The sequence below is a fragment of the Gopherus flavomarginatus genome, chromosome 2, assembly GCF_025201925.1.
Source record: "Gopherus flavomarginatus isolate rGopFla2 chromosome 2, rGopFla2.mat.asm, whole genome shotgun sequence".
NCBI lineage: Eukaryota > Metazoa > Chordata > Testudines > Testudinidae > Gopherus > Gopherus flavomarginatus.
In genome coordinates, this window is record NC_066618.1 from 83245245 (window position 1) to 83259591 (window position 14347).

The 14347-nt window shown below is 40.6% G+C and overlaps 1 protein-coding gene and 1 long non-coding RNA gene across 2 annotated transcripts in view; one reads left to right on the forward strand and one right to left on the reverse strand.

Moving 5' to 3' along the window:
• Positions 1-14347, reverse strand: part of LOC127043885 (uncharacterized) — a 34322-nt gene that overhangs the window by 2175 nt on the left and 17800 nt on the right. Inside the window, exon 4 of the long non-coding RNA XR_007772342.1 lies at positions 3406-3567. This is a non-coding gene — a long non-coding RNA (uncharacterized LOC127043885). The remainder of the gene's footprint in view (positions 1-3405; positions 3568-14347) is intronic.
• SLC6A20 (solute carrier family 6 member 20) overlaps positions 10056-14347 on the forward strand; it is a 33319-nt gene continuing 29027 nt past the window's right edge. Inside the window, exon 1 of the mRNA XM_050938005.1 lies at positions 10056-10342. Within this exon, the coding sequence (XP_050793962.1) occupies positions 10222-10342 (121 nt within the window). The 5' untranslated portion in view covers positions 10056-10221. The remainder of the gene's footprint in view (positions 10343-14347) is intronic.

Consider the following 14347-nt stretch of genomic DNA (forward strand, 5'->3'; position numbering starts at 1 on the left):
ACGGTGATCTCTCATTTAATCACCTATTTTATCTTTCTGAAATACCAGCTAACAGTTGTTTTATCAAGGTTCCTCTATTTGTCTCATTCTGTCATTGTAAAGGACCATTGCTTGCTTCTGAGTGACACCAACTACTGCAGAACTGCAGCTGAGTGATTCTTATGGTTATGGTTAGTGAATGAAAATTATCTTGTTGCTTCAAGTGGTTAAACATCATAAGTTCATCAAGAAACAAGCCTTTCTAGAAAACTAGCCCTTCAAAAATATATTATGTAAATGCAACACACTAGTATACAGGTCTGTCTCATCTTATGCTGGGGTTACGTTCCGCAGTCAGTGCATAAAGCGAAAGTCGCGTATAGTCAAAATTACATTGAGTGTAATGGCGGGCGGAATCACCCGCACTACAGAAACAGTATTTAAATTGTTATTTTTCTTGTTTTTGCCGACCGTCTAAAGCTGAAATTGTGCATGTTAAATGCACCTAAGATGCGACAGACCTGTAATTTGAAAGTAAATTTGTGTGTAGACAAATAGAAACTATTACTTTAAAAGCTCTTGTAAACAGGCGGAGGTCTCACCTTGTGCTAAGCACAGAACTAGCCCACTCACTTTTCTGGCAACTTGATAACAAGTAGAGCATAAGCATCAACCTAAAATATATGCCCAAGTTTGGTAGTGCTGAGGGCTTTCCCTGCAGGTCCTCCTCCGACCCGATCAGTGTGTCTGGACCATCACATAAAAGCTTCAATGCCTTATGTCCTGGTTGAGGATAATAAGATCCACCTGCAAGCATGAGTCAGCAAAAGCATATCTGCATCTATATACTGGTCCAAACACCTATCATTATTCTTGGATCTGCTAACGTGGTGGCTGTGGGTGGCTACATGTCATTCTGTCCACATAGCCTGTAAACATCAGTCTAGGTGTTTCCTAGGTAGTTCTGTAAATGCCTGTAATACATAGATGACATTGTTTAATTTAAATTCTTTGTCTACAAAAAATTCTAGGTGATCCCTTTTATGTATGTAAATACAAATGAAAAGGTCGAGTTTTCAGTAGTCACAATCTCTTCAGAAAGCCATGGAGACAGAATGTAGAAGACCAATGGATAGTACAGTAGGAGGCTAATGAGCCTTCCTACTGAAAATATATAATGTATTAAGGGGCAGCATTTGTATAGAAAAAATCAAGTAGAAGAAGTGTCATTCTGAGTAAACAAGACAGACCTAGGCTAAAATGAAGCCAAGTACACAATGCAGAAGAATCCCTTCATCACCTCTCTGTTAATTATTGTAAAGTGGGCAGGCAGTCCAATGGATTTTAATAGCTAACTAGAAGTTATCTGTACGTTTTTCTTACAGTGAAGCTTGACTCTGAAAAGAGGTTATATGGCATCCTGGGGGTCCTAGTTATTGCACCTCTCTGATTTCCACCTCCATTGTGCTCATTTTACAAGATTTTTGAAAAGTCCACCTAAGGCCCGAAAGCCAAGTTAGGTTCTGTCCTTCTCATACATCATCAATAGTAAAGCCTGCATAGTATAAGTGGTAAATATCTCTCACTAAGAGTGTCTCTCGGCATTTGTAGAAGGCCGGTGGGGAGGGGAGGGGGACGGGACAGTGAGGGTAGGAGTCTTTAAGCCTGCTAAAATTGAAATAGAAATGCAATCTGCAGTTAGGGCTTGTCTATACATGGAGTTGTAGAGATGTATTGGAGCATGAGCTTTCGTGGGTGAATTCTCCATGCTCCAATACATCTATTAGTCTATAAGGTGCCACAGGACTCTTTGCTGTTTTTACAGATCCAGACTAACACGGCTACCCCTCTGATATTATGTAATAATTATTCCTGAATAACTCCATGCAGACAATCTTATTCCAGAGTGAGAGCCTGGATTATACTGATATGGAACAAGGCACTCTTATTCTGGACTAAGTGTGACCACAGTTATTCAGGAATAATTACTGTGCTTTTCACACCCTACCTTTAATCTGAATTGTCTTTCAAGTGTAGACAAGCCTTTAGCAGTTCCCAGAAACAGCTTCAAATATACCCACTTCTTTCCTCCAGGGCTGCCAAATAATATTGTTGTTCTGATTGTGATGTACAATTCTGTATTTGAAGAATTTTGGAAACCAACTACTGCTTCTAATGGAAAGTGAAGGTCTTGTCTACACTTGAACGTTGATTTGGAATAAGGTACGGTGTGAATTTAAAGCACAGTAGCTATTCCAGAATAACTTTGTATATAGACAAGCCCTTGGACTCCTTATTTACATTGTCAGTAATTTAAACATGCTGACAATTTGCAAATTTCAAACTGGAAAGATGTGTCCAAAAGAATACCAACAGCAAAATAGCAGCGGTGGTGCATGCTGACACATATCTAGCTTGTCAAGTATAGTCCTCCAAGCAAATACTTTCAAAACCAGGGATCATTTCCTTGCTGTTTCAAGAGTGTTCTCTACAAATCACATTGTGAGGCAGGTACTGGCATGATAATGATCTTAGCTGCATATAATGTCTTTCATCAGATCCCAAAGCCCTTTCAAACTAATATCTCTTCGACTTCACCATTTAAAAATCTCTAGAGCCATACATTGAGTTCAACCAGAGCTGATAAAGCTCTCAAACAAACTCCCAGTCATACTTCTTCTCCTATTATTTCACAACCAGCTTGTTATTTCATGATCTTGATATAGAGATCAGTATGTGTCCTACAAAAAGCATAGAACAAAAGAGACATGGCCTAGATTTTAAAAGACAAGCGCCTAGTGAGATTGTCAAAAGTGCCTAAGCCCCTACCTCCCAATGAACTTTAAAAATCTGCATGTAGGCACCTCGCTGTTTTGAAAATCCCACTAACCACCTAAATACCTTTTAAAAATTTGGCCCATGGTGATTCTCAATCTAGGTGATTTATGAGAGAACAAATGAAATTTTAAAAGATTCAGCAACTCAGTTTGTTGCAATCAAACTCCCTGACCTGGCCTGACCACACTTCCTTGCCTTGGCATTCCGCCTGAACCCATTAATAAAATAACGCTAAGTGTAATGGGGTGATCTAGAGTAAAAGGAAATATTTAACTTGAGTTATTCTCCCACATTCAGCAACCGTAGTAATCTGTTCTGACAAGCTTCATCATTAGCACAAGTGCTGGTAATGCTTTCTCTGTTTTTAAAGCTCTATTTTGCATTATTAACAGCTATTAATCACTTATAAGCATGGCCTTCAATAGCGCATAGGTGTGCTGATAAATAATTTGCTACATTTTTATGACAGAACGGTTAAACACATTGGTAGCTAGCTACTGAATATGCAAGCACTTTAGGTGAAAGTGATTTTTTTTAGTGAAATATGCCACCATTATTTACATTCTGCTAAAAAAGAATCTGACTTACTTGCATAAAATATTTTCAGTGGTACTCAGTGTTGTATAGCTTGTCTTTGCAGCAACTGTTCTCACATGTAACTCAGGACTGGCATAGTCAGGCAGGACTGAAGAAGCTGGCACAGTCTCAGCAGCTGATGTCCTAGCAGGGTTACCTTGACCCTGCTTTACCCTGGTTGGAAAAGGAGATAGGTGAGATTGGAAAAGCTGCTCATGTGGCTTCCCCTCCCACATCTCCATGAGTCAAGTGATACCTGAAAGGCAGCATGCTAGAGGGATATCATGAGAGTCCCAAGAGCCCACATCAGCAGCCAAGCTCCTTGGGCCATGGCTGGAGGACATTGGCCACAAGAGCAATACTGCTAACACCAGAGAGGGAGGTAAAGAGTCTTTGGTTCCCTGTCCGCTGCTGCCACTTGCTATAGCAGGTTCCTAGGGCATACCTACTGGTATCCCAGGTAGGGACTTCAAGGGGAAACACCTGACCCATGTGGACCATATGTAATATAGAGATGTAGTGCCCTGCTTGGGACCTCCCATTCCTGGGCAAACCAGTCTTCTGAGGAGCTCAACCTCAAACCCTAGCCCTGTCCTTGAGAGACTCTGAATCAGATCTCTGAGCAGGAGGAGGCACGATGGAGTCCAGGCTCTGAGGGCAGGGCAATCCCTAAGGATTTGAAATATTTTTGGATTGATCCCTAAGCTTGATTTCAGCTTTCCTCCTGGAGCAGCTAAATAGCAAAGAGCTTTGGAGGAGAGAAAGAAAGAAAAAAGGAATTCTTCTGAGGAGGGCTAACTATGGTGTGTGCATTTAAACAGAATCTGATCAACTCTTTCAGAGTGCTCTGAACCTGTGTTCAGGAGTTCTGCCCTAGATAGCTCCTCTCATATCCCTCCTCATGCTCGTAAAAGAGAAATAGAACTTGCATCCACACCCAAAAGACAGGGAAAGCACCAGGCTCGCATCCCTCAGATATTGCTGCTGAGGATTGTCATGACCCACTGCGGCTGACCCTGCAAGTTGTCATGCCCTGTCCATCAAGCTAAAGTCTCTAGCCACTGCTGCAGTTCGCCATGCCTGACCACCTCCTCATCCTCTCCCCAGATGCCGGCTTTGGAGGGACAAAAGAGAGGGAAAGTGAGTAGTCTAGATGCAGAAGAACAAGCAGGATTTAAAGGGCCCATCAGCCCAGCATTTACTTCTTTCCAGCCCTCTAATTTTCTTTTGTTTTATAAGGCTGTGAGATTTTTCTCAACATTCGTAAGTCCCAGTCCACAGTTGTTGTCACTGCCAAAGGTAGTATAGACATAGCTATTGTCCCTGGGGGAGATTTTTTTTATCACTAAGAATTATGAGGTGTCATCTGACATTCTAATAGCGTCTGCAGCCGCCTCGTGCTTTTACAGGAATGCTAAGGGGGATGCTACTGCGGATATGATCCCTCACAGCCTAAGGGCTGTGCTCTGAGAAATGTCACTGACAGCATTTTTCTGTACACTTGCACACAGGCATACCCTCCTATTCTCCCTTAGAGTAGCAGGCATATGGGGCTTCCCTTACTGAAGGTGGACACCCAAGCAAATCAGTTTCTGGGGCTCTTAGTATTCTGGTGGAAAATTTTTCAGAAAGCCAAATCACAGATTCCTCAAAAATGTTGATATATAATCCCCGCCCTGAACAGACACTATAGAAAAGAGTCCACATCACACAGCCAGTTGAAGCAGTCCCAGGACTAGAATGAGAGAATACCACTTTGCTAATGGTAGCTGAGACAAATGAATAAGAGGCAAAGTCAGTAAGTCCCTCAGCCATTTCAGAACAATTGGTCTGACACGCACCCAACCCCATCTACAGTAAATCCCGCCCCCCTCTCTCCAGACTCCCTCAGTTTGGGAGAAAATGCCTACAAGAGCAAGTTACTTTAGAAACAAAGATCGTGAGCCATTTTGAAATTTCAAAGTTAATTCCATTTTGCAGGGTTAAAAGTAAACCCAATTTTCAATTTTTCAAAAAATTTTAATTGAATTTTTTAAATTTTCTTAAAAATGTTATTGAAACTTATCAAAATTGTTATCAAAATTAAAATTCAATAATGGTTAAAAAGATTTGAAAGAAGTCATCCTTCAGATTGGAGTGAGATGACCCAATGCCCTTTTACAAGGAATTGAAGGGCCAGTTCCCACCTTATTTCTAGCCTCAAAGTATCAGGAACAAACAGAACCCGGCTCTAGGTCCCGAACTATCCTCACTCATTGTCAGCAATTGACCTCTTGACCCTGAAAAGAACAATAAGCATCCTGTAGCCTCTCTCCAGATATCAAGACCAGGGATCTGAGGTGATGACCAATTTCTATCAAAGTGGGCTAAGGTCTCAGCTATAATCTTCCCATCCTTTGTGCTATTCCCCACACCTATACAGAAGATAAAGGAGGGACTAACACTGAAACTAATCGTGCTGTTCTGGCTTAACAGGCCATGGTTCTCAGGCCTGATTATCCTCATGTCATACTACCTGATATCTTGATCTCACAGAGATGATCGGCTAGTGTAAGGACCAATCCTCTTTCCACAACAGACAGACTCAGCCTAGCAGCCTGGCATTTGAAAGAAGACACTGATACAAAAATGGATACGCAAGTTGATTAACACTCTACTGAACTCTAGAAAGAAGGCAACAAAAAGAATTTAACCTAGTTGCTAGGAAAATTCCACAAATTATCACATTTCAGCAAATGAAACGTAGCCCCAAGTTTCTCCAGCTGTGTCTTATCATGGGTATAAGAATGTCCAGGCTAAAAGGCCGAGTCTCCACACTAATATGTTCTCAGTGTGTTCAGGAAATATTCTCACATTAAGCCTTTCTATAAGGCAACTACCCTGATTCCACTCCCACCGAATCAGAGGCAACAATCTTTGGATCCCAGTATGTACCCCTGTCCATCAAAATGGTCTTCCCAATAGCTACCATCTCTTGCAGGGGAGATTTTAAAGTTAGGAGCTCTCTCTGATGAGACCCAGTATATATTTTCTTTCAGGCAAGATTGTCCTTACAGCTGGCATAGCATTAATTCCCAAAGCAAACTCATTTTGTTGTTGTTTGTTAGAGAAACGAAGAAATATTCTTTCTTCCTCCTATCCCAAGATATCCATGGCAAAGAGAAGTACCCTAGCTGTGTGAGGAGCCCTTGAGTTATATATTAAGCATTTAAAATAGGGCTGTCAAGCGATTTAAAAAAATTGTGATTAATTGCGCTGTTAAACAACAATAGAATACCATTTATTTTAAATATTTTTACATTTTCAAATATATTAATTTCAATTACAACACATACGACAGTGTACCATGCTCACTTTATATTTATTTTTGCTTACAGATATTTGCACTATAAACAATTATTTTTCAGTTCACATCATACAAGTACTATAGTGCAATCTCTTTATCATAAAAGTTGAACTTACAATTGTAGAATTATGTATACAAAAAAACCTGAATTCAAAAATAAAACAATGTAAAACTTTAGACCCTACAAGTCCACTCAGTCCTACTTCTTGGTCAGCCAGTCACTCAGACAAACAAGGTTGGGTACAATTTGCAGGAGCTCATTCTGCCTGCTTCTTGTTTACAATGTCATTTGAAAGTGAGAACAGGCATTCGCATGGCATTGTTGTAGTTGGCGCTGCGAGATGTTTACATGCCAAATGTGCTAAAGATTCATATGTCCCTTCATGCTCCAATCACTATTCCAGAGGCTATGTTTCCATGCTGATGATGGTTCTACTTCATAACGATCCAAAGCAGTGCAGACTGATGCATGTTCATTTTCATCAGCTGAGTCAGATGTCACCACAGGTTGATTTTCTTTTTTGGTGGTTTGGGTTCTGTAGTTTCTGTATCAGAGTGTTGCTCTTTTAAGACTTCTAAAAGCATGCTCTACACCTTGTCCCTCTCAGATTTTGGATGGCACTTCAGATTCTTAAACTTTGGGTGGAGTGCAATAGCTATTTTTAGAAATCTCACATCAGTACCTTCTTTATGTTTTGTCAAATCTGCTGTGAAAGTGTTCTTAAAATAAACGTGCTGGGTCATCATCCCAGACGGCTATAACAAGAAATATATGCAGAATGCGGGTAAAACAGAGCAGGAGACATACAATTCTCCCTCCAAGGAGTACAGTCACAAATTTAATGGATGCATTTTTTTTAACAAGCATCATCAGCATGGAAGCATGTCCTCTGGAATGGTGGCCGAAGCATGAAGGGGCATATGAATGTTTAGCATAGCTGGCATGTAAATACCTTGCAATGCCAGCTACAAAAGTGCCATGCAAATACCTGTTCTTACTTTCAGGTGACACTGTAAATAAGAAGCAGGCAGCTCTATCTCCCGTCAATGTAAACAAATTTGTTTTTCTTAGCGATTGGCACAATAAGAAGTAGGACTGAGTGGACTTGTAGACACTGAAGTTTTACATTGTTTTGTTTTTGAGTGCAGTTATGTAACCAACAAAAAAATCTGCATTTGTAAGTTACACTTTCACAGTAAAGAGATTGCACTTCAGTACTTGTATGAGGTGAATTGAAAAATACTATTTCTTTTGTTTATCATTTTTACCATACGTATATTTGTAATAAAATATAATAATATAAAAAGAGCACCGTGCACTTTGTATTCTGTGTTGTAATTGAAATCAATATTGAAAATGTAGAAAAACATCCAAAAATATGTAATAAATTTCAATTAGTATTCTACTGTTATAAGTGCGGTTAATCACAATTAATTTTTTTAGTTAATCGAGTGAGTTAACTGCGATTAATTGACAACCCTATTTAAAACATTTTCGGTAGACTAAGGTCCAATTCACATTCTACAGCCCAGCCGTAAGAGTTGAGGAGGCACCTAAAGCATCTAATTCTAAACAGATCAGAGAGAGCATTTCTGTGACCTTATGCCTCCATCAAACTTCAGAGCCCATGCCTTTACAGCGCTGAGAAATTCAAGTTTACTACAAGTTCAAGCTTTGTTTCCTGGGGAAACAAGATTAGTGGTGTTGGTCTGTGTAAAGTGAGTGAGAGAGAACCCGCTATATATTTAAAACAATGCAGATGATAATATGCAATTCATGTTATATAGTAATTTTAATTAACATATAATTAGTATACAGTATATCTGTATGGACCAAATTCTTGTCTCACCTCTGGCAGTACAAAACAGCCCTAAAACTAGATTCACCTACTGCTTAAGGATTCACACACACCAATCCTCCAGCAGCGTAGAACTATCATATTGGCTCCAATACTGCCATCCCTGCTGACCCTCCACATAGGAAGCATGACAAAGAGAAAGGGGAAGGAACCAGAGTGTATTCATCCTGCTGGCAGCCCTGACGGCTGGAATAGCCTCTTGGGGCTCAGTGTAGCTAGTGCAAGATAGAGCTGGCCTCAGGATGGTGTAACTCATGCCACGGATCCAGTGCAGCTCAGCATCAGGATTTGGAGACCAGAGCTGTGGTCCCCAAAACCACTTTTGCCCCCACTCTGGTCTTCTGCTGTGTGCAGCTCCATCAGGCTGGAGGATCTGGTCCCTATATGGATCACTAAAATCATCCAGAGTATTAGATAGCTGCCTGTGGTCAGTTGAATCAAACAAATAAAAACATTATTTGGAGAACATTTAACTTGCTCAAATCAATGGAAAATAAAATAAACACTGAACTATAAGAGTAAGCATAACTACACAGACCCTGTTGCTGAGACAAAACTTTTAGAAGCGTGTGAAAGTTTAGCCTGTGAGAAAGAAGCCAGATCTTCACGGAGCTATGCTGATATATAGCAGCTGAGGATCTTGACCACAATTTTCAAGTACAGCTTACACTTGTGGGTTTTTTGCTTTTCTTATTTTAAAATCAACGTATTTAAAATTGGGGTAGATTTTTAAGGCTGATGACAGACTTGGAAACCAAAGTCCTCTATTTAGCCACAGAGTAAGTACACCAGAGTTAGCACCAAGGCAAGCTTTCTTATACTGCTTCACCCCAACCCCCCCTAGTCCTGACCTGAAAGGACTACGTTTAGACCGAAGACCATCTTTAGACACCTTTAGTCTCCACATCTACTCAGACCTATTCATCTCAGCAAGAGGGCCAGCAGTTAGCAGCTTTTGTGATGTGGACTCTCTCCACTAGGAGACCACCTTTCTGATTTCATAGAGGCCATCAGACCTGAGTGACTGCAACCTGAGATATGTTGGGATAGGCATTTGCACATTTCGGTAAGGTCATCTCCACCTTGGAAGCTGACAAATGCGTGTATTTAAACAAACCCTGATTGTGTGGAGACTTTGCTCATGAATCAGTAAATACGAAATGGCCTACTCTCTCGCCTTGAGCCATGCACACTACTCCCAAAGGAACACATCACGGGTTAGTGGCAAACCTTAAGTAATGAGGATTTTCCAGCTTTCAAAGTCATTTCAGCCATGTGCAGCCGAAAATGTTTTCTGATTTCAAGATCAACCCAGCATTCAGCCAAATTAAAAACCTTAATTCAGATCCTTCCAATGCAAGTTGAAAGCCAAGCAACTGTTCACCCAAAGTGCCCATTTTATAGTTCTCTGTGTGTGTGTGCATGTGTCTATAATCTATTTACCAGCATTCCTACTTCACTGTGTGCCTGTTAATAAGATTAGTAATTAAAAAGCTTGACAGCAATTGGCAAACATACTCCCCTCTCAGTTGGGTTGGCTTTGAGTCTCAGGCAGGGCTTTGAAGAGCATCTGAAGGAGTGAAGTCAGGAACCCTCTGCTGAAATCTGTGCTTGAAAGTGCAAATGGAAAAACCCCGGCCACTATGGGGCAATCCCTTACAGTTTGTTTTTGCCTGCATTTCTTATGCAGTGGGCCTGGGAAATGTTTGGAGATTTCCATATTTATGTCAGATGTACGGAGGAGGTAAGTGCAGTTTGTTTCTTGATTCCCTCTCAGAAGGATACAGACATGGAATGTTAAATATTTTTATACCAAAAGTATGTGCATGTCGGTATCCCATCCATCTGATCTGTTTTTATATTCAGTGAAGTGGGAGTTCTTTTGCTTATGTAGGCAAGAGACATAAAATGTATCAGCAGACCATCTCTAGCTACAGAGACATTATACATCTTTATTTTATTTCACATTGCTTTCCATTATCTGCCATGTAACCCTTTTCCTGATTACCGCCCCAATTCAATACAATACTCTTCCTTCCCAACTGAGCTCTGAAAACACAAGGAGGAACACTGTTTTGTATAAGAGAGACGGTTCCTATGGTGCTGATTTTTTAATTCCCCTGCTAAATTACTTTCACAGCATCAGAAGCTGGTTCAGTTCCTTATAGGTTTACATATTTGGATCCAAAAATGCTACTGAGAAGGAAAGAGATTTACATTGATTTAATTAAGGGATTAATAATAGCCATTCAAACTGCTGCTGTTAATGCAGTTCTGTTATATAAGGCTTAATTTTAAAGGGTTGATAACTTGGCTGCAAAGTGGCCTGGAAGTTGGCAGAAACCCCTTAGGCGCCAGGATTGCTACAGCTAAAATCTCACAAGAGGCTTTGGAAATGTAGATTAAACTGGTTTTGGTTCAAAAAGAGTTCTCTAGCTGGGATGCTGTTTTTTCACCCACTCCAAATTAAACAAAAAAATGTCAGAACTAGACAGCGTCAGTTGCTTTTCTGCACTTGGAAATCAAAGATCAGATTATTAGGTTAATTATAGAGAAAACTTACCACCAGTTCTAATAGGCAAATACCTACTGTGACTAGCCTCAAAGAAGCTCCCATAAGGTTCCTAGGACAATTCTATTCAGTTTCTTTATGCTGCATCCATCACTGTAGAACCTGAATCCCTAGCACCTGTAACATCTGGTTCTTTCCACCCTTCACCCTTTTTCTTCCCAAGAGGAAAACTGTTTGCAGATTTTAAACTCTTTTTTTAACTTTGGTTCAAACACAAGTTTTAAACCCACTTGCACGAGGCATTCAGTGCTGGGGGCTGGCGCAATTGTTTAAATTAATTTCTAGGTAGATTAGATTAGCTATGCCATAAGGGCCTGGTCCGAAGCTTTCTGAAGTCAATGGGATTCTTTCCATTTATTTCAATGGGCTTTGGATCCGGGCCTGACTTCACATTTAAATACTGCAAGTGGTTGACGCTATATAGAAACGTAAACCAGGATATATTAGCTAGAGAGATGATCTGTAATTCCTGCTGGATTCTCAGTTACAAATGTTTCAGAAGGCTGCCCTCTTCCTCCTTGAAAGTGATGCCAGAACATTGGCTTTTAATATTTTTAAAAAAAATTAATTGTACAGATTTATAAATTGTGTCCAATTCATTGCAGACCATTTGCCTGTTCGCCCCAGCAGAGATGTTCTAAAGGGCACTTAGACTCAAGTATGAGGCTTTTTATTCTACTGTAACAAGATTAGCTTGCTAAGTTTCTCTTATCTAGCCCTGCAGCTGTAAATCTTTATAGCACAGACAGTGAAAGTGATATAACACACAAGTGTACCTTTGATCAATGCCTCCAGCCCAAAGAGGAAAAAAAAAACCCACCACACAACAACATGGATTTTCTGCAAAGTATGGTTTTCAGGGACCTAAATGAACAGCCTTATAACTTCAGCTGACTGCTGCATTTTTTCCCCATTAGTATTATTGTGTAGGGCTGACTATGTGGTTGACACGGTAAAACACAAAAATAAAATCATTCCCTGCCCTGAAGAGCATAGTCTAAAAGTTCTTATCACAGGTAACTGATATAATAGCTGTCCAAACTTTAAAACCGATTATCTTCCTTCTCGTAAATGTATTCACCACTTATGCTCTCTTTTATCCAGAGGGCTTGAACTAGGCAACACAGATATGAACCAGTTCTTTCTAGAGAGCATTGCAGTTATTTTTCTGTGGTTTGAATAACATATCAGTTAAAATGCCTATTAGCTTTTAAGACAGTTCTTTGGCAGCTAATCCATGTATAAATGAGATTATCAAATTAAAGATACAGTGGAACTTGTTTATAGTGAACTCAGATAGAGGGACAGTCATACTTAATAGATACAGGCCAAGACACAGAGGGGCAGATCCTCATTTGGAACAAATCATCCGAGCACCACTGACTTTAATGAAGCTATGCTGATTTACATCTGCTGATGATCTGGCCCAAGGTTTAACTTTGAATCCAGAACTGAGCTGCCCCAGAGTTCATAGGGTGTTTGGATATGGGATCTTGGTTCAGCTCATTATAAAGAGAGGGGCTGGATGCAAAGTTTGGATACAAACATATCCAAAGTTGGGGGGTGTTTGGAGCTGGGCTTTTGGTTCTGCCCCAGCTCTTGTTCGTTGTGAAGAAAAATAAAAGTCCCTAATTACGTCACTGTGTTACAACATGGCAAACTGCAAATCCAGATACAGTGAAGCTGGCTGGTGAAAAAAAAAGACTTCACAAAGGGTCTGATTCTGACCCCCTTGAAGTCAACAGCAAAACTCCTAGGGGGTTCACTGGGGTTTGAGAGAGTGTTATAAAAGGTCCCCACTGAATATGTAAGGCCTGTTAAGTCTCTGCTAACTCCACAGTTTGAAAGGGAGTTATCTAACATAAGAGGCAAACAAAGGGTTTGTTAATAAAAGCATAGCCAGGAGGTATACAATTAATTCCCTGAATAATACGGATTATTGCTCAGTGTTCATTTCAACTTCATTGCGAGTAACTGTGCAGATTGCATTCATTTTCATTGCTGAGCAGAGCCCATTGCAAGGAATGTTAATGCTGGAGATTAAATTCCAAATAATAGATATTTACGTAAATATTTTGGCTTGCTGTTAAAACCAGGAAAGGCCTCTCAAAAAAATCTGGTTTTGACTTAGTCAGCAGGTCTTTCTGAGGTGATCTCAAAGTCAAAGGCCGGGGCTTTTTCCAGGAGAAACCTACAGTGAGACACACCCTATTCAAGTACCATATGGTACTGTTGAGCCACTCCATTATAATAGAATCTCTCTGTTCCTCCCCCTCTTTGCCCTCTGCAAGGAACTAAGTCTGCCTGTCTTTCTGTCTGTCTTCCCCTTTGCAAAGACCTTGTCTGTTTCACACACAAAGCGGGGAGTGAGCACATCAATATTGCCTCTCTGATGAGCTATAAATGCCCAACTGCAATTTATGGCATTTAAATGTTGGATCCAGGGAACTTGATCAAGCCTGCAAGTTTACATACTCACCTTGCCCCCATTAGTTACATTTAAGAACTGGGGTGAATCAGAGATCTTTACCATGCCAATCCTAAACAAAGCTGACTTGGTAAAAGTGTCTAAGAGTGAGGGACTCCAGTTAAGGAACTTTAGAGCTTCTGGTTTCAATCAAAACCCAATTAACAGGTGTAGCCTTATTCTTTAAATGTCCAGGCCTTGTTGAGATATCCTTTTGTACCCCGTTTTTTTGCAGGGTAGGCTCAGCTATCTCACTGGAACCTTGCTGGTCAGCAGCTCACACTTGTAAGTGCAATTCCTCCCTGCTACTGCTTCTTCTGGTGCTGCACAGGTCACATCCTGTGCAGGGTTGAGCTCTCCCAATTCCCACAGACTTTAATGGGCGTTGTGGGTGCTCAGCACCTCTCAGACAATGTGATTCAGGAAACTAAGCAAGGCTTTGTCAGCAAAATAAGCTACCAATCAATGAAAGACTCACATTATGTTGAGTTATGATGGGGGAAAGGAAACAGACCAAACTGGGGGTAGTATGGAATGTGGAAGGGCATGTGCAGACAGCCATTCCAGTGAGTTCCAGTTCCAGCCACTGTGCTGAGTTCTAACCTGCATCGGAAACACTGCCACACGCAGCTTGCTAATCCTACCTGCTGAGGTCACTTTTATTCTAGCCTCCATTACTCCCAAATTCAGTATAACATCAATTAGTGATT